At 41.5% G+C, this 19,572-nt stretch overlaps 1 protein-coding gene across 1 annotated transcript; it reads right to left on the reverse strand.

The window, feature by feature from the left end:
* Positions 1-717: 717 nt before the first annotated feature.
* Positions 718-18,877, reverse strand: SHISAL2A (shisa like 2A). The gene is made up of 4 exons (XM_005498868.3): positions 18,580-18,877; positions 13,478-13,617; positions 7,191-7,266; positions 718-2,166 (listed from the first exon to the last, which is right to left on the reverse strand). Exons 1-3 carry the CDS (start codon positions 18,759-18,761, stop codon positions 7,235-7,237), a joined length of 354 nt encoding a protein of 117 aa, XP_005498925.1. The 5' UTR covers positions 18,762-18,877; the 3' UTR covers positions 718-2,166; positions 7,191-7,234.
* Between the last annotated feature and the right edge of the window lie 695 nt (positions 18,878-19,572).

The following is a 19,572-nucleotide window of genomic DNA, read 5'->3' on the forward strand; positions in this document are numbered from 1 at the left end:
AAAATGTCATCTGGGCGAAAATGAGGGCTATGCCTAACAAGTATATTAAGCCTTATTATGCCTATCAAGCACAGGGAGCCACCCTTGTTACGACTGCACATTAGGTTTGAAAGCTGTTATGGGCAGCACACTGAATCCCCTCATCAAAGCAGTGTGGGAGGCACTTTTTTTGTGACATTTAGAAAGCCTCAATTACAAAACAACAGCTAAAAAGGCAAATACATGGATTTTCCTAACAATACCAAGAAAACATAAACAGGCACTGGACACAGGCAAAGAACTAGAAGCATTTTTTTGCATTGTGGTTTTACTTTTGTGCTGTTACTTTGGTGTTTTAAGATACTCAACATGAATAAAAAGGCCAATATCTGAGGGAAAAATAACCTCGACACTTGTTGAATCAAGCATGTAGAAATCACCCAAATGACAAAAATTCAAAGATATTTTTATCTGCAACATTCAAAATAGACTATAGCTTTTATTACTTTAAAATTTAAAAATTACAAGAGTGCTGGTTCGCGTTTGTATGAAGTTGAAATAACTTTTTTTTTTTTCATGTTCTGCAAGTCTTTTCTCAGTGGTTTAAAATGACACAAACTTGCAGAATATGTATCTCAGGGCTGGGATCCTCAAAGGAAACCAGGTAGCAAAAATCATAAATAATTTTCCCTTATGGTCTTTGACAGTCACAATCAACAAAGTTATGAGACTGAAAGACCAGGTTTATGCTTTATTAGAAATTTATTTTCTTCATGCATCCAATGTGGTTTTAATTCTCTAGAAGTCCCCAGTAGCAAATGCCAGTTTAGTGAGCTAGTATATGCAAACAGTTATTGAAAGAACATATATCACATTCTCTGTTTCTTCTGGAGGCATCAGCATCTTTCACACAAGTAATGTGACTTAAGAGTAGCTTAGACTGGAAACACTTGGGGCCTTTTGATGCATAACACCAGACAGCTGTAAAAAAATTTAAATCTCAGGCACTATCATGCACAAAGATGTCACTCCCAAAGAGCGGACAAGAACCTGGTCTTTCAAAGCTGAAATATAACCAGAGACACAAGTGACATGGTAGGTAAATACTTTAGGCTTCATCTGCAAATGGAGGAGATAATCTATCTACTGCCTTCACATAAACAGCACAGTTAATTATTCTAGAGATTCTTTTGATCACTGATCTTAAAGAACCCTCACAAGATAAAAAGAAATAATTATCATTATTGTTAATGATTTGGAGCCTGAAAGCTTGAAAGACGTGGAAGCTCAAATATGACAGTTAAGACTATGTTAGTTGTTCCTAAGACTTCTGGGGAAATAAAATGTACAATTAGAACTCTTTGATTACCTGAAGAAAGTTCAAGATTTCACAAATTAGCGTTCCAACCTGGAACACTACTGGGAAATTTTTAAAGTTTGCATCAAAATAAATATTCCAAGATAATTTGATGTAGAATCTGCAAAACATTTGTGGATTTTTATTTCAATTCATTTCAGTGTTTATAATTTCCTATGAAAACAGCTATTTAAATCAAAAATCCCTATAGAACTTCTTTTTTTACTAACTTCACTTGCTTTTGGAAAACTCTTCCATCAAAGTAATTTTAAGATCTGTGAAAACCTTCTGAGGAAATAAAAGTGGAATAAAATGATAAATTAAGAAAAATACAACACAAACAAATGCCAGATTTTATTGAGGTACTGTCTTCACATGTCTGTGCAGCAAACAATCACATTTGCCTACAGACAACCAGATCCATGACATGAAGACACCACAGTAAGATGGCATACAGGGATTGCTTAAAAGAAAGCTTGGTCAACACGATGTGCCAAATTCTGCTCTGCTTGACAACTGTGTTATCTCACTGAAATTGCACAGAGTAAAGACAAAAATGTGCACGAAAATGATGAGCAGCAGTAATTGGTATGTGCAAATCAAAGTATACCACTCAAAACCATACACAATTAACCCTGACACAGCTTCAGATCAGCCTCTGGTTATCAACAATGGTTGTAACAGCCAGGAAACACCTCTGGAGGAGTAAGTCAGGTTCTTGTAGCTCACAGTCATAGTTCATCCTTGAGGCCCAGGAAATCTCTTGAACCCACTTGGTTTTGTCAACAACTTGTTTCAGTGGGGGCTTTGTGAAGTGTGCAGCTCTGGATCTGCAAAATAACAATCACAGTTAAGAATTAGAATGAAAAGGGGCAGATATTTTCCTCTGCTGCACAGCAGTGTTGATAAGGAGACCCTACCAACAGATCCAGATCAAACCACACAGCTCAATCCATCTCACTGGGATTACTTCTTTCTAAGCATCTCATCATATTCCTGCCCTTTAACATGTGAAGAATTACACCTCTGAAGGGCATCACTACAGCTATGAAACGTTAAATGCCTCCTCTGGAGATCTATGTGGATGGGTAGATCTGCTACTGCTTCTCTGCTGTGCAAGTGAGGATTTCACCTTGCAAGTGATAAAGGCTCAAGGCACAACGGTGCTAAAACAAAATAAAAAAGGCTTAACAGATAAAGACACAGTCATTCATCTAATTTCCTATGCAGCGCCTCTTGGAAAATGCACCATTAATATCTATATTAAATCACACATTTCATTTTTGTTATGATAGACATACTCACAGTGTGTGCCTTTAATCCTGAGGGACACCAAAATATATTCCAAACTACACTTGAAGAATTACTATACCAAGAAATGACTCTACTGCTCATTAAATGGGATTGCTTCTGAGGTGAAGCAAACAGCTGTTGCTACAGCTGGGTTTAGACACAGTTGCTTGTCTGGATATGCAGAAAACAATGGACATGCACTGAAGTCTGGCCAGAAAATCTCAGTTAGTTTAACTACTGACAGAAGTTCCCAGGTATGAAATCCTGGATTCCAAGGCAGATGGCAACAAGCAGCAAGGAGCAACCTAACCAAAAAACATCACCTCTGATATTTTTTGTAGATTCTACATTTTCTTCTGCTTAAGGATCTGAGGATGTTTATATATTCCTGACCAACTTAAATGAAAATGTGTGAGACATACATATAAACTTAGATTTGTGCCCTCCTCCAGTATTGCCATTTGCTTGGCAGCAGCTCAATATGAGTCAGCAGTGTGTGCCCTGGCAGGCACAAGGGCAAATTGCATCCCGGGGTGTGTGAAACCAGGATAACTGGCTGGTCAAAAGCAGTGATCATCCCACTATTTTTAGCCCTGCTGCAGCCCCACCTTGAGTACTGTGTGCAGTTCTGGGCCCCACAATTTAAGATGGATGTGAAGGTCCTTGAGTGCATCCACAGAAGGGCAACAAAGCTCGTGAAAGGCCTGGAAGAAATGTTCTATGAGGAGCAACTGAGGACTTTGGGCTGGTCTAGTTTGGAGAAAAGAAAGCTAAGGGGTGACCTCATGGATCTGCAGCTTCCTTAAGGGGTGAAATGGAGAGGGAGGTGCTGAGCTTTCCTCCCTGGTACCCAGTGATAGGACATGGGAATGGTTCAAAGCTGTGCCAGGGGAAGTTTAGACTGGACATTAGGAAGCATTTCTTTACCAAGAGGGTGGTCAAACACTGGAACAGGCTTCCTAGAGAGGTGGCTGATGCTCCAGGCCTGTCAGTGTTTAAGAGGCATTTGAACAATGCCATTAATAATTTGCTTTAACTTTTGGTCAGCCCTGAAGTGGTTGGGCAGTTGGACTAGATGATAACTGTAGGTTTCTTCCACCTGAAATAGCCCGGTCTCCCTCTCCATACAGCATTTCTGATCAAATAACCCATCAGAAGGGAGCTCAGACATTCCTGTTATGGCCATCACTTCTTCTCCAGCCTACGGACAGGCTCACACCCAGCCTGACACAGCACCCAAGACTCTGTCTACTCAGAGCAGTTTGACAGACATTTCCTTCCCAGACACGGACACAGTCCAGCACAAGCCAGGGGCTGCTGCTGTAGCCTAAGGGATGCCTCCCACACACGAAGGCTGTCAAGATCCTTCAGCTATCTCACTTTTGACGAATGTGAGTCTAGCCTCATCAAGATGCCTTTGGAACAAAGTCCCACAAGTTGCATCATTAGCTGGTCCAGTAGTACTTCTACCCTTTTATAGTTTAGAAGATTTTCGATTACCAAATCTGGATCTCCTGCAATGTGAAATTCAGCACATTACTTATCTTGCCTGCCAACCACTGCCCTCAGTTTTACATAACTGAGCACTGTCACTCATCTTTTTTAGACTTAAGCCATCTTAAGCTGGTCCTGCTGTTCCAAAACCTTAGTAATTTTCTCAGTTTTCTCTCTTCTCCAGTCTCTCCACACCTAAGAGCACTATTATAACAGAGGCACTGCCAGCACTAACTGAAGCAAATTATTACATTTACCTTACATTCTATATACAGTTCCCCTCTTTAGTATGTCAGACTAAAACAAGAGCCCAGAACACCAATACTCCATTTCCAGCATACTGTAAATCACCAGATTTTCTTTTTCCTCACACTACTTACTTATTCTCCCTTAGGTATTTCTGAGTACTTGATTTCTCCTTTTTAAGTAAGGTACTTTGCTTTTATCTTTATTGTATTTCACCTTGTTGATTTCAGATCATTTCTCCAGGGCATTGAAATAATTCTGAAAGGTGGCTTTATCCCCCAGAATCTTGCAACCCTTCCCAGGGTGGTGTCATCCATAAATTTTATACATATGCTCTTTCATCCTCCAGTCAAGCTCTTACTATTCAACTGGGATAGAGTACTGAGACATCCTTCCCTCCAAAAATGTGTTTGAGAATGAGCCACTGAAAACTTCTCTTTGACTGCATTTTCACAAAGACCTGTAAGTCACAGCCACTTGTTCCTATTTGTCTGACAGGTAAAATTACCCTGACACAGACAGAAATTGCACTGGTTTGTCATGATTTATCTTCATGAAATCTGTGTCAGATTTTTCTTGTGCATAACTCCGTTGTTTAATAATTTGATCTATTATCACTGCAAGTTTGAAGAGATGCCTCGAGCTGCCTAATTCTTCTCCTTTCCCTTTTTAAAGCCAAGAGCTGTGTTTGCCCTTTCCTGGAAAAGAGCATGCAAACAAGCTTGAGCTGTATGCTGAACTACAGCAGTTCCAAGAGTGTAGGGAGTCCTGCTCCTAATTAAAACTCAGTGAATTTGGCAGAGGAAGTATGCATGCTAAATCAAATCTCATTTCTACACGTAGCTTTCTCACAGCAGTGGAAGTTTTACAGCCACTGATGGACTTTCTGGCTTATCACTGCATGGTGAAGTGGCTCCCGATAACAGGTGGGGGGGTGAAACCTGCAACAAGCAGACAACATGAAAAACAGCAGACAAAACCCAATGAGAGACCTGGAATTTCTGCCAACACCTAACCAGGTCATCTGCTGAAGTTCTGAAAAGATCTTTAGCTCCATTTTCATTTTCATAGAAAGTTCCCAGCTGTTCCATTTCAGACCTGGAAGCAAAAAGACTCCCAGGCTAAGGGTAGAGTTTTTCTGATTTTAGCCCCAAAAGAAGAATCGAGTATTCTGAGTCTTCATGATAATGCCAGCCTCATTTTGCCAACAAAAAAAATTGAATCATTCATCCACAAAAAAAAAATGTTCTTTATATAACATGTGCATTCAAACCCTACAAAAAGTCCTTTGCAGCTGGCCTTTCAATTCTCTCCCTCTGTTTCTCTCTTCCCATACACAATAGTGGTGAGCAGGCTACACTTCAGGGCACTCCAGAAACATTAGTGTCTATAACACAGTGGAAGGCAGGTGAACTGAAGCACAAGGAAATGACTCATGGCCTTACAGAAAGCAACGCTACATTCACAGACCTGAACTGACATCTCATCTCAGTACTCAGTGCCTGCCACAGGTATTTTTGGATTTTCTCACTACAGACGGCTTTCTGACTGCAGGATCCTTTTTAGCCTTCCCATGGCATTTTTCTCACACAAGCCTCTTCATTTGCAACAGCGGGGGGGGGAAAAAAAGCGTGGAGGTGTTTAGGAGTTTCAAAATTAGTTTTGCTACACTTACGTATTTTCATGGTGACAAGCAGCCCAAACCAACCTGTTATGCTGATGATAAAATGTGCTGAGAAAGATGCATTTGCATCTATGAGGACCAGAGTGGCTTTTTTTTTAAGGGTACAAGAGAAAATACATGAAGCAGGGAACTCTGCCACATTTACTTTCCTGGTCACCTAAGAACAACTGTTGAACAAACAGGCCCATGTTTTTGGTTTTGGTTTTGTTTTTTTTCCTGTGACAGAAATTGCTGTTCTATGGCTATTCTCACCTTCTGTGGCTGTTTAGCCATGAGCTTTCACCCCCTGCAGAAAGTAAAATGTGGGTTTCATGGCGTATGAAATATTTTGCATTATTCATAAACTCCTTTTAAGTCTGAAGTACAATTCATCTGTACTGCCATACATTTTAAATACTATTTTGCATGGTCTGTGCCACAGGCAGTTTGACCTTTAAACATGATTTCAGCATAAAAATCAAGTCAGCAAATGAAACTTCATATTTTGCAAGATAACCCTCTTCAGTTCTCTATCAGACTTGACTTGACACTTGTAGGTAGCATCCCCAAGAATCAGAATATGACTAAACTACCCACCAGACACTTGACTGCAGTCACCCTTTGTCACACAGGGGCCCTTCTAGCAGTTCATTGCTAAATAACCTCTTTTGAAGGTTAAGTTACAATGGCTGCCTCCTTAGTAAGCTCTGGTGCATTCTGGACGGCATCAGGGAAAGCACAAAGACAGCATAACGGGAATGTAATCGTCTCTTGCGCACAACCATGAAAGAATATTCACATACAAGTAAATCAAGAAGAGATTTCTCTGTGGAAGCACTCTGAGTCTCTGCAGATACTCATTGTATCTGCATCACCACATATAAAACAGAGCAGAGGGTAATACAAATACAATACAGTAAAATGAAATGTATACGGAATGTATAACGGGAATGTAATCGTCTCTTGCACACAACCATGAAAGAATATTCACATACAAGTAAATCAAGAAGAATATTCACATACAAGTAAATCAAGAAGAGATTTCTCTGTGGAAGCACTCTGAGTCTCTGCAGATACTCATTGTATCTGCATCACCACATATAAAACAGAGCAGAGGGTACAAATACAATACAGTAAAATGAAATGTTCTCACTGTACCTGTTTTCATTACAGCATTGGTAGAATCCATCCAGTGCCTCTGTTTAACATATTGAACTCCCTCTAGTCTCACTATCTGTAAAACAAAAGCATTTTCAGTAAAACTAACAGCATTGTTCTCCCTTTAATTGCAAGTAGTAATATATGTGTGCCCTCTTCACTAGAGAAAACACAGTTCCTGGAATCTTCCTCTACAGTCTTTAGGGAATGGGACAGACCTGAGCCATTCCACTTCCCATTCCTGAGACCATATGAGGCTGCAATTATTAACTAACTTGTATTAAAATGGAATAAACATCAAGATGAAGAGCAGTTTAAGGTAGCAGCACTGTAGTGTAAATAGGACTTACAACAGGAAATCAGTGAGCCTCCAAAAAGAAATGGCAGAAAAATTTCCCATATCAAGAAAACAGATCAGAACTCCCCAACTTTCCCCCTCTCCAGACATGATCAGGCACTATTGTCTTCACTGTACCTTCCATCCAGTGATCCCAAAGCATTATGTGGGGGGAGGCTCAAAATACTTCTTTGCATGGAAGAAGCATCACTCTCGTTTTTCAGAAAGATTGAGGGGATGACAGGAACAGGATTTTTTAGCAAAACATTTAACCAGTTGCCTCACCCTCCCCAAAATATTAAGTTCTGGCATCTCCCATCTTTTGAGTGCTTGGTTTTGAAGCTTAGTAGTATTTGTATATTGGTTTTCAGAGCACAACTTCATAGGTTAAAATAAATAGCAGTTTATTAAAATCCCACCAGGTAACTGATACAGACACCTGCTTGGAGCAGAAGAGCTGGAGATTCAGTGCCGACAACTCGAGTTTGCCCAAGTGATCAGAATAACCAAAGCAAAAGCAGTCTGAGATGGGGCACTGTCAAAAGGGAGAACAGAGGGGACTGTGGCAGCGGTTCTCACTGGTACCTGCTGACAGCAGAGCGAGCAAAGCTCTAGAAAGACCACACTTTCAACTTCAGTTCTTTTCTTTCCTACCTTCCATTCATACTTTCATTCCCTTCTCACTTTCCTCACTCCATTTCCAGTCTTAATTTTCTGCTGCTTTGCTTCCCATGCTAGTCCCTGTCTCTACAAGCAACCAGCTCAACTTTGAGTCCCCCCTATCTCATCTCTCTGCCCTAAATCCACCTCCCTGCTCTGCTCTCTTGACCCCACCTTCCCTGATCATCTTCTACATCCTCCCAGACACACCCAGGTCGTAGGTTCCCTATATCCAATAGGGATGAAAAGATGAGAATTCTAATATTTTCATTAAAAAGAAAAAACAACCTGAAAAAAAGCAAATTGGGCAAATGAATTATTTGTTTTTGAAGTGTTTTGAAAGTTGCATCTTAGTATTTGAATTGAAAAAACCTGCAGTTTGGTTTCAAAATATCAAAATGGGATTTGACGGTTGGACACTTTAAAAAAAATAAATCTGTGCAATAATATTTAAGCCAAGATCTTAATAGAAACCAAGTCTTTCAGTGAGTTATTTCAGCTGTGATAAAAAAGTAATTAAAAAAAAACCTTATCAGTTATAGAGGAAGGCACCCCATTTCTGAAGCGTGTCTAGATTTTGTGTCTAAACCAGCTCACAGCATCTACAGGTTGTCTTTGCAATAAAAAAATGTGACTCTTAATGCACTGCATAAAACTCACTGCTACAAAGAAGCTTGGGAAACGTAAAAGCTAAGGAGTCCAATTTAAACATTTCCAAATTTAATCTTTCCTAGTGATGTAAATTTGAGCTAATGCTACTCTTACACTAAATTTGAATTCCCAGCTCCAAAACAGGAAATTTCTTCATTTCCTAAAGAAAAAATACCCTTAAAATACCCTTCTTTTTTCTTTTCTTTTTTTTTATTTTTTAAATAGTTGGGCACATATGGCTGATTTTTCCCATGTACAAATATCTGAGGCAGATGGCTGGCAAAGAGAAAAGTAGCCTAACTAGGGAAAATTTAAGGCCAGATGCAGAATGTCCATACAGTGAAAATTATTGATAAACCTAGAAAACAAAGCTATCAATGCATATTCTAAAAACAGAACACAGTGTCTCTGAATTCAGAGAGCAGCTATCTGGTTTCAGAACCAATAGAATCAGATAATTCAACTGAGCTAAGGAAGAGAAAGTGCGAGTGTCTGGTGCTTCTTCATCAAAATATTCTAATGTCTTGTGTATTTCACTAGTGCCCCATGAGGAATCCTTAATTAAGGAGAGAAATTGGGACAAAAAGATCATCTGGTTATTTTTCAAGCTGAGTTTTCATTATTAGGAAATGAAACCATGAGCTTCTGCATACTATGATGTCACTGCTTTGTAAGAACAAGGAATTAATCTCTTCTATTAAAGCACATTTTTCCCAGCACTTATGAGTAATGTGCAAGGCCCCAGCTCTCTTCACACTCCAGACTAAAGGTCCATGCTGTTTGACTCCAAAAGCATTAGAGAGGTCTCCCAGTGCTAAGTTTTAAAGGAAAATGTTAGTTACCATCATAAAATGTAATTTGCTATTCTCATTTTGCAGTGGTATAGGAGACCTCTCCCCAGCGGTCTTCCCAGACTAACACTGGCAGAAATACAGGGATCACTCAGAAAATGTGTTTTAAAACTATTTGCCTCACCAAGGTGGAGGGTCTCTATCCACCTTTTTACCTCTGATGGCAAAACTGGTTGTAAGGGGCCAGCAGAGACGACCACTCCTCTCCCATCAGCTGCTTCTTCAAGAGAAGCATTTGTGCACCTCTTCTCCCAGTGCTGAGCGGCAGATATGCCTCTAAATTCCTCCTTTTCTGCCCATTTACCACTCCCTTCCTGACAATTATGCAATCTTTACTCAGTCTTCCTCACCTCCCCTAGATCCTCCAGCACAGTTCACTCAGCCTAACAAAACACTTGCAATCTTGTGATTCCATAGATCCCTATGTTTTGAAGGGGATAAACCCTTTGTACTAAGAGAATTTTTATGGCTAGAAGGAAAACAAATATATGAACAAATTCACTTTCATCTTGGGAAAATCCACAATGTTTGCATTCAGCTTGGTCTCGAAAAGCATGGCTCAATTCACTGTATCACAGAATTCCTGTGTCAATTCCTGGCTCCTGTGGAGCCATATTTTTAGAGGTATCACAAGGCAAAAGTCTTCTGGTTAGTGATGTCCTTTCAAAATTCCGCTAGACATTAATGTCTAGGCTGACACACAAAGCATTAAAATGATGACACTTCCCTGCAGTTGTCTCCTTTTAAGACTGGGCTGACAGCATCTCCCTACTCCAGAAAAGTAGCTGTGAGGATAAAGAGAAGAAAACCTGTGAAGCACTTAGACACTTGAGTAAGGCAGATCATTAACCCATGAGCGAAATCCTAGGTGCGCCTCACATTTTAAGTGCAAACAATAAGAAAGTGATGTATAAAGATCTGAGATTTAGACTGTAAAAGGAAAAGGTTTCATTGAAAGAAGTAAATAAAGTACATTGCTATTTTTTATTGAGAAAAACCAGCTCTGATAAGAAACTAGACCAAACTCCCTGAGATATGGGATCTTCTCATTTGCCTGTACACACTGCCTTGCATGTAAGGGATCTACTCTGCACTCTATGATACTACAAACAGAAATGAGTAACAACAGTTTACATCAGTATAACAACTAACATTTAACTAGTTATTCCGGGTCTGCACCAGTGACTACGCTAATTTTTTAAAATTCAGTTCTCAGATTAAAATGCTATTTTTTGCTAGGAACCCTACATATAAAATCTGTATCGATGCTACTTAAGACCATTTGTTCAAGACTAAATAGAGGCAAATTCCAGCTGATCCACCTTTTGCAGAATCAGAAGCTTTAATAAAGACCACACATCTAGTTTGTTGTTAGAATTATGACTGATCTTTAAATTATTCCTGTAAAAATCCAACAACTCCACTTCTATATCTGGGAGATCTTAGTCATTGTTCCATGCACTCATCTAACTTTGACTACTACATGAGGGAGGAAAGGCAGACAACAATCAATTGTATGTTTAATGAAATATAAAACTCCAACTGAGCTGACATATTATGGGTGAAACTGAATATAATAACAGTATTGCTTTCACAAATGAGTGTTCTCTGAATGCTCCACAGGTATAGGGTGTAACACCTAATGTGTGGCACAGCCTTCATCTAAAGGCAAGATTATGCTAGTTCAAAACAAAGACAGTCATCTATGTACAACTGTGCTCAAATCTCAGAAGAACTGAAAGAACAGCAGAGAAGCTGCTATTATTGTTCCCCATGCCTGAAAGCAGCTAAGCGGCCATCTCATAAGACACTCAGCCCTTGCATGACTTCCATGCAAAAGAAATGATGAAGATAAGCACTAAGGCTTGTCAGTTAAATCCTTCAACATTTTCAAAGATCTCTCAACCTTGGCAAAGCAACTGGCTTTCAATTTCTAGCAGCCCACCTCATCAACAGCTAAAGCTATCAGAATTTAGATGTGAAATAATTGTCATTCAGCGCAGCCAAGGCAGCAGAATAATAAAAGTGGAAAACAAAAGATAAGAGCAAAGTAAAAACAGTGTTTAAATACAAAGCAATGCAGTCTGAATAAAGCCCAAAACCAACACAGGAGATAGCGAGGAAAAAGCAAAGATCTCTCAGCTTCCTGAAGTCCTAATACCTGGAATCATGAGAGACAGGATGCCTACGTGAACAGTGGGTCACCAGTGTGGGACCTTGGGATGCTGTTCACCTGGTGACTGGAAGAGAGAAATGATCTCTAATGCCAAAGCAGGATGTGGTTTTGCAGCAGGGTTCAAGTCTGTAGAGAAAGATGGAATAACTTGGCAGCAGCAGTGCCGTAGCACCTGCCTCCTTCCTGGCCCCCCATAAGCCAAATATGCCTGGCACAAAAATACAAAGCGTGAGGAAAACAGCGCCCTGGCAGTGGCTTAAGAGGTGATGCCACAGCAGCAAAACCTGAGGGAAGAAGTTAAGCACCAACACCATCAAAAACACAATGCCAGTTTATAGTTAGAACACAACCATCTCGTAGAAGATGACTGGGCATTTTGTTCATTCCGCCCAAGAGCTTATTTAGGCCCTTGCAGGTCTTACTTCCACTCTCTCACTCCATGGCAGGTGTCAATTTTTCAATTTGCGGATTAGTAGCAGTTTTCTGAATGTGTGACTTTCACTTTGGCAGCTTGCTCAGCTTACGTAGGTCCAAAATGAGGCTTTGCACTTCCTGACAGCGCTATAAACAACTTTTAGACCAATGCCTCCATTCTCTAGAGAGCAAAGCAAAACACACAAAGTTTGGTATGAAGTGGACTGTGTTAACTAGGCACTCAGGAGGGGGCTTACTGCTGTATAACAGGCTAAAATCACAGTAGGTCATTGGTCATTTATTGCCATGCAGATATGGAAGCATTTTAAATACTAGTAAAAATATAATTTGAAGTGGGACCTTTTTTCCAATAATTATACCCCTTTTTCAGCTTTTGCAGCTTCCAAGGCCTAAATAAGTACATTTCCTTTACTTTCTACAACTTTACTGGTTGAACTACTCAAGCCATGTTTAAATATTTACGAAGTCCAAGACAGAAGGTGAAACTTTTATCACACCCCTTCCTGCCATCAAAACTTGCAGCCAGATTTCACAAATGTACTAAAATGTAGTAGCAGCAGCCACGGTTTTCCCATGCCAGTGGGCAAACATTGGCTACATGTGCTGTTCCTGTGGGCAACCACCAACGCCACTTGGGCTCAAAGGTCTGGGCTACTGGGACTGAAGTGAAGAGTCTTAGATGCCTTAGACTGGATCCTATATCAGGAAGAAAGGAAAAAAAAAAAAACAAACAAACAAAAAAACCAAACCAAAACCAACAACCTCTCCCTGTCACAAGAAAATACACTTAAAATCTCCTTAATCTCCTTTGAGATTCTTATTCCTAGAAAGTAACCACCACTCTACGTTTATGTACTCTTCACAGGAAATCCAGAGCGACTAACCCATTAAGCCTCTTGCTGATAAAGGGACTTAATTCTTACACCCTTACTCAGTATTGTGAAACTTTACAGTCTTTGTACTACCAAATAAATCTACTACACTTGTGCTAATTTTTTTCATTTGAGTTTGGTATAAATTTCATTCAGAAGACAGAACAGCAGAGTGGCATTACTACATTTTGAGGTCCCCATCAGAAGGAAAATACACACTGTTGGATTCCTCCACATCCATTTAAAGACAGAATAAGGCTCTTCCTCTGCAGGAGATAACCTATTTCAATAACAACTGGTCTTACCTGCCATCTGTAAGCTTAAGCCAGTATCCAGTTTGCTGCGCGGCTTCGTGCTGATAAACAAATAACAGAGAACACACACAGTGATGATAAAAGCAAAGAGGACCACTGCTGCTATCGACAGGCCCACCAGTGCTCCAACACTAAGAAAGAAAAACAAAGAAATTAAGTGTACAGACAGCCTGGAATACCCATTAAAACAACAGTCTGGGTGATACCTGGAGGTTATTTGTACTCCGGCTGGGGAGTGACTGTGTATTTACCGTAAACAAAAGTTTAGAGCTCAATACTCCAGTTGCACAAGCTAGAATTATTTAATTGCCCTCAGAAAGGTGAACGGCTTTACACAGCTGGTGAACAGCTGGCCCTCGATGTCATTTGTTACCTATACATTCCACTCCTGAGTCTGATTTAAACTGTGTTTATAAAAATCAGCAATAACTTCATGTAGTAACTGGCCTCAGTGAGATAAAAAGCTTCTCTGATGCAGTGCATATCCCCAGATAAGCATAATATCACATAAATACCACATGCACACAGAAAGAGGGGTTCCAGAGCTCCAGGCACCCCATGCAAACTTCTTTTTCTCAAGTAACATGACTATTAAAGCTATATTTTCAGTCTGAAATGCCATTTTTATTGCAAGAAGAGCTTATTAGAGCACTTTAAGCAAAGTACATGTTTGTCACAGACTCCTGTTTTACAGCCCAAGCCAAAGACACTGATTTCTGGTCAAATTAAACAGCAGCCTTTTGGTCACAGATTAAGAAAGTCTGAGGATCAAGAATCCTTATAATATTGCTGTGGTATATTTACAATTTTGACAGGTGTAAAAAGGACAGAAGAGAGATTAATGTCATAAGTTCTATGAACTCCATACTCTTGTGTTAGAAATGCCTTTATAAATCACCGCTATCAGTGAGAAGTCACTTCTACTTTGGCCTTGCAGGGAGATGAGAAGAACTGTGCCTCGGGATGTTTTTATGAATTTTACATTCAAGCTATTGCAAAGCTTCCCTATAAACTCCCATAAAGCCAGCAGACAGATATGTCTATAGGAGAAACTCTTAAAATCAGCAGGATGAGAACAGCAGATATCAGTATGACTTTAAGATGCAGTTCTCATTACTTATTGGTCAGATCAATTAATGAAGTTTATCCAACATTTACCTCTACACACAACAAAAATACTTTGTTTTCAGCAAAATGATTGGTTCTGGAAAGAACAGCTTTACCCTTATGAGGATTTTTCATGGTATTTATCATCTGCATGAACTAGACTGCCTTTCTATATTTGCGTATATATGCATGATTAAGCAAAGTTTTTCCCAATTAAGTATGCCTTCCACAGCTCTGAACACTGAAGTTTCTTAACCAGAACACAATCTTCTCCTTTTTTTTTATAGTTAAAACTGTTATTAGAAACAAAATACCAAAATAACTATGACCATTGATCATTTTAATGACCACCCTCCTCTGAAAATACAGGCAGCCCTTCAACATGTCCCTACATTCTATAGCAATTACTGTGGTGCTGTGTATTCATCTAGAAAGGCTCTTGCTAAAAACATTTTGCTGTCTTCACCTCAAATACCAGGTGTTTAAAGTCTATTCAGCAGTCCACATAATAACAGGCTACAGGCCTCAGGGTGTGTGTCTTCAAGATCAGTCTTCTGACAGCAGAGACATTAAACAAGAGAACTAAAAAGACACTCCTGCCCACAGCTGCGGCCTCATTAGGGAGCAAAAATCTCTGCATTAACAACTCAATCACCCCCAAAAATGATGATCTAGCATTAAAAGGGTGACAAAGGCCAAGGGTAACCCTGGAGCACTTACACAATTCCGCAAACATGAGCAGAGAGGCTCCGCTGTCAGACACCCTAGGGCCCCCCAAGCTGCTGTCCAGAGCTGCTAAGGGGGGTCACCGACATTTCTGTCAGTGATTGCTCAGCATCGCACACCTACTGTTATTTTTAGTCTGTAAAATTAGTCCATCCACACCAACAACAGCTAGGGAAAATTTAAATATCAGCTAAGCAGATGCAGTTTTGTCCACTGACGGATTAAAAGGAAGCTCATGAGTCACCTGGATCCGAGTGAATCAAATGTTCCTAATGGCATTGCTGCAGTGGTGTGTTGGACATAGCATTTGCGATGGAAACAGGTAAATATTCCCAGGAGACTGGAGGAATGAGTATATAGGAACAAAAGTCTTGCTATTTTGGAAAACTAGAACAGACTCCTGGAGAACTGCACAGCTAAGCAAATCTTGGCCACAGCATTAAGTCACCATGGTTCTATGGGTATTAACTAATACGGCATTTTGGATAAAATCTATACTTGGCCTGCCAGAGTTTAATTAAATATGTAATACTGCATGAAACCTATAAAAGGTACAGATTTGGAATGGATACTGAATTCTATTTGATACTGAAATAAGCCATTGAATTTGCAAAAGGAAATTTATTTAAACAGTGACAAAAATAATTCTAAGATATTTTAAAGTAATGAGAAACAAAAAAGGTGCTGATGGAACCTAACTGCATCACAGTTCAGTACAAATACTACATGCTCAGCATTTCTCCCTTTCCACTCAGCTTTGAAGGTGAAGTATATGTGTCATGATAAATGCATATACGTGCATAGCACATGGCTGGGTAAGCTGTTCAGTGTTTTGCTGGTTTTGTGGTTTCAAAAGCTACATGACCTCCTGGCAAATTTTGTACACCCCTGCCTTTTACTAGTGTTCCCTTCCCTGTTCCATGGGCTCCCGACTGCTGTAAGAGAGAGAGAAAAAACCCACATTTTTCATTTGTCTTTGCTGAGGTCAGCTTTTCAAGAAATGTGGAAAAGGAACATAGGCTGCTCTAACAAAAAAAGAAGGTACTATACTATTTGATTGTAAGTACCAGCAAAAAAAAAAAAAGAAAGGATAAATGGGAAATAAATAATACTAATTATATATAATAACTTCAGGGGAAAATATGAAATGTGTCAAGAGTTGCTCAAAGGTTGATAACTTACGATTGTACAGCAGCTCCTAGTACAACAGACGTTGGGATGCACTTGTCCAAACCTCCAGATTTTGCAGGAGTGGGAGGGGGAAACATGGTTTCATTTTGCTAAGGGACAGTGCAGTATATAGCTCTAAACATAGTACAGGCAGTAGAGATTTGGCAAAAAAAAAAAAAAAAAAAAAAAAAAAAAGAATAGCACAGGACTGCAAGCAACTCTCACTTCAGGTTGCCTAGGCTGCTGCTTTCTCCACAAACTGCTTCCGTCAGAACTGGCTGCCAAATGGCCTGGAAACGCGTCTCCCGCAGCAGCAAAAACTCACGAGAAATCTGCAATAGCTTCCTAAAATTCTAAGCGCTGTGTCACCAAACAGAAGTAATCCTTGAGATGCCACCAACTACTTGGTGGCGCATCCAGTCACTGCTTTCAAATTAATGGGGGGAGTCAACCAAAGATTTAGGACAACAAAATTAGAGCTCTGGAGTAAAGCAAAGCCTGCAACAATTCCCTCATCAAAGCTCCCAAATCCTTTCCCTTCCTAAGTACATTTAACCTCCAGACTTACATTGGCTGGTTTGGCTAACTCTTGAGTAGTTTCAAGTCTTAAGGGTTTCAAGTCTTGAAAGTGAGTTCTTAAAAGCTCTAAGATGCATTTGAAGGGTTATTTTAACATATAGTCATTACATACAGAAGAAAGTAGCAGTCTGAGACAAAGTAAGGCAGTGATCACCAAAACATTCCGAGAGACCAGAAAATACTTTTATGTTTTCCTAATGGAACTACAAGTGATGAAATCCTGTGAGGGCAAGGAATGCTTGTAGACTTGTGGAAAACTGAGCAGGCAAAACCGATGTAGATGAGCTTTGGTGTACATAATGTAATGTATAAATAAACAAAACCAAGCCTACATGACAATGAACTCAGAACTGATTCTGAACTCAAGAAAAGTTTCATAGTCATCAGGGAGAGCTCACTGAAATCACAGGGTCAACGTGCACCAGCAGCCTAAGACATCAACAAAACATCGGCCACCAACACGAAGGATTTTGAGAGCAAAACCTTGCCATGCCCACATTTTGAGCACACAGCTCCAGATTGTGCACCTCGAAGAGCAGCACTGTGCAGTGAAAAATGGTATGGATGAGAGGCAACTAAACTGGTCAGTGGGACACAGCATCTACCTCAACGATAATTCAAAAGGACTAAGACTGTTTGGTTTGGAGAGGTGAAAGCTGAGAAGTGACGCACCAAATGCTTACAAAAATTTGAACATTGTGCATAAAGTGAACGTGCAATTGTTGGTCACCAAAGCTCACAACACTAATACTACAGGGCGCTCCAGAAAACTAGTAGGAAACAGTATAAAACAGATAAAAGGGTGTGTCTTCAAAGAACAGGTAGTGTTGCTGCCATCAGGGCTGCACAAGCAGACAGAAGTCCAGAAAGGGATCAGATAAAATCAGGAATAACGAGCCCATGAAAAGCCAGCAAAAGCCCCGTGCAGAGGTGTATTGTACCGACACCCTGATACAGCAGCGGGGATGCTGAGGACCGGAGAGGGGCCAGGCTGTGTGCAGCCCTCGCAGCCACTGCTGGACACACAGTCCGAGCTACACGGACCCTCGCACTGAGCCAGGACAGCACAAGTCTGCCATCTTCCAAAAAAGTTATGCAGTGCTTGACCTTACTGCACACAGAAAAGTAGCTAAAGTCATTGAGAACTTTATGCACGGCAGCATCTTACACACTCAGGCCCTGCGACAGTTGTTCATCTCCCGCAGAAATGATGGAGGGACACGGGATGCTCTGTACACAGGCACCACGCGTTCTCCAACGCTTCCTTGCAAAGACCTCGAGTTATTTCTTTCGGAAACAACCGCGGCACAAGCACAAGTCTCTCTGAGCAGCAGCTGCAGCTCTGCCGCTACTCTCAGCGGGACAAAAGCAGCGCGAAGTGCCCGGCTGCGGGTACCTCAGAAACGCAAACCCGCAGGCAAGCTCGGGCGAACACGAGTCTCCCGCCACCCGGAGCCTCCCCACCGCCCGTCGTGCGGGACCGGGCCCGGGCGGCACCGCCGCTCCCCTACCTGAGCCACCACATGTAGCTGTGCTCGTAGGGGAAGAAGCTGTGCGGGTCATCGCAGCAGTACTTGACGTCCTGGAAGCCGCAGCAGTACACGGCGCGGACGTCGCCGCCCGTCCGTGGGCAGCTGAACCCGCTCACCAGCACCTTGTCGGCGTTGAGGTAGCTGCTGCACTCGGCGCTCATGCTGCGGCGCCCACTGGGCTGCCCGGCACCTCGGCTCCCGGGCGGGAGGTGGGGCGGCGAGCGGGAGGAGCTGGGGCGGGAAGGGGCTGCACCGGCGGCGGGCGAGGCAGCCTGCGGGCGGGAGCCGCCGTGCTCGCCACTCCGACCCGGGGTCGCCTCAAGGCGGGACGCGGCAGGCAACCGCCCGCGCCGTGAGGTGAGGGGGGAATGGAGCCGCCCGCCCTTGGGAAGAGAGGGAGAGGGTTGTGTGGGGCCGACCAACCGCTTGGTTGCTCACCTCCGAGGCGGCACTCCCGGGTCGCTCGCCGGGGCTTCTTTTTCCTTAGCTCTCGGTCCCACATCAAGAGACTCGGGGGTCCGTGCCCACCCGTGAGCTCCGGGGGGGTCTCAGAACAGCGAAAGCAAGAAGGTAACTGAGAGGAATTGCGCCTTAGCTGGACTGAGGACCCCTTGGCTTCATGAGGGGTAAAAATTCCATGCAATATTTAATGTTTCTGAGAGAACAGTCTACTACTCTTTTCAGAGAGCATTTCCATTTAGCATTTTAGACCACTTTTTGAAAAAAATGTGGGACCTGGGCATTCTGTTTAAAGAGCCATTCCTGAGGGAACGAGGGGTAGATCTCAACTCCAGATACGAGGCACACACACACACGTTGTGTGCACTTCTGCAAGGGATTTGGCTCTTGGAAATAAAATAAAAAGCATCCAGTGGATGTCTCCCACTCCAAAGACCTAATCCTCAGTCTCCTTTCTAAGTTACAAGAGAGCCCAGATCAGGTGCTTTGCCACATAAGTGACCTCCTCAAGCA

This window comes from Columba livia, chromosome 8 (genome assembly GCF_036013475.1).
Source record: "Columba livia isolate bColLiv1 breed racing homer chromosome 8, bColLiv1.pat.W.v2, whole genome shotgun sequence".
Lineage (NCBI taxonomy): Eukaryota > Metazoa > Chordata > Aves > Columbiformes > Columbidae > Columba > Columba livia.

What these genes read in the sequence shown, in the direction of transcription:
- SHISAL2A (XM_005498868.3), bottom strand. Translation starts at nt 18,761, where the DNA reads ATGAGCGCCGAGTGCAGCAGCTACCTCAACGCCGACAAGGTGCTGGTG. An exon ending in AGCTACATGTGGTGGCTCAG is followed by an intron (nt 13,618 to 18,579) that starts GTAGGGGAGCGG and finishes TTTCTTTCTTAG; the next exon opens with TGTTGGAGCACTGGTGGGCC. An exon ending in CTTAAGCTTACAGATGGCAG is followed by an intron (nt 7,267 to 13,477) that starts GTAAGACCAGTT and finishes TTTGTTTTACAG; the next exon opens with ATAGTGAGACTAGAGGGAGT.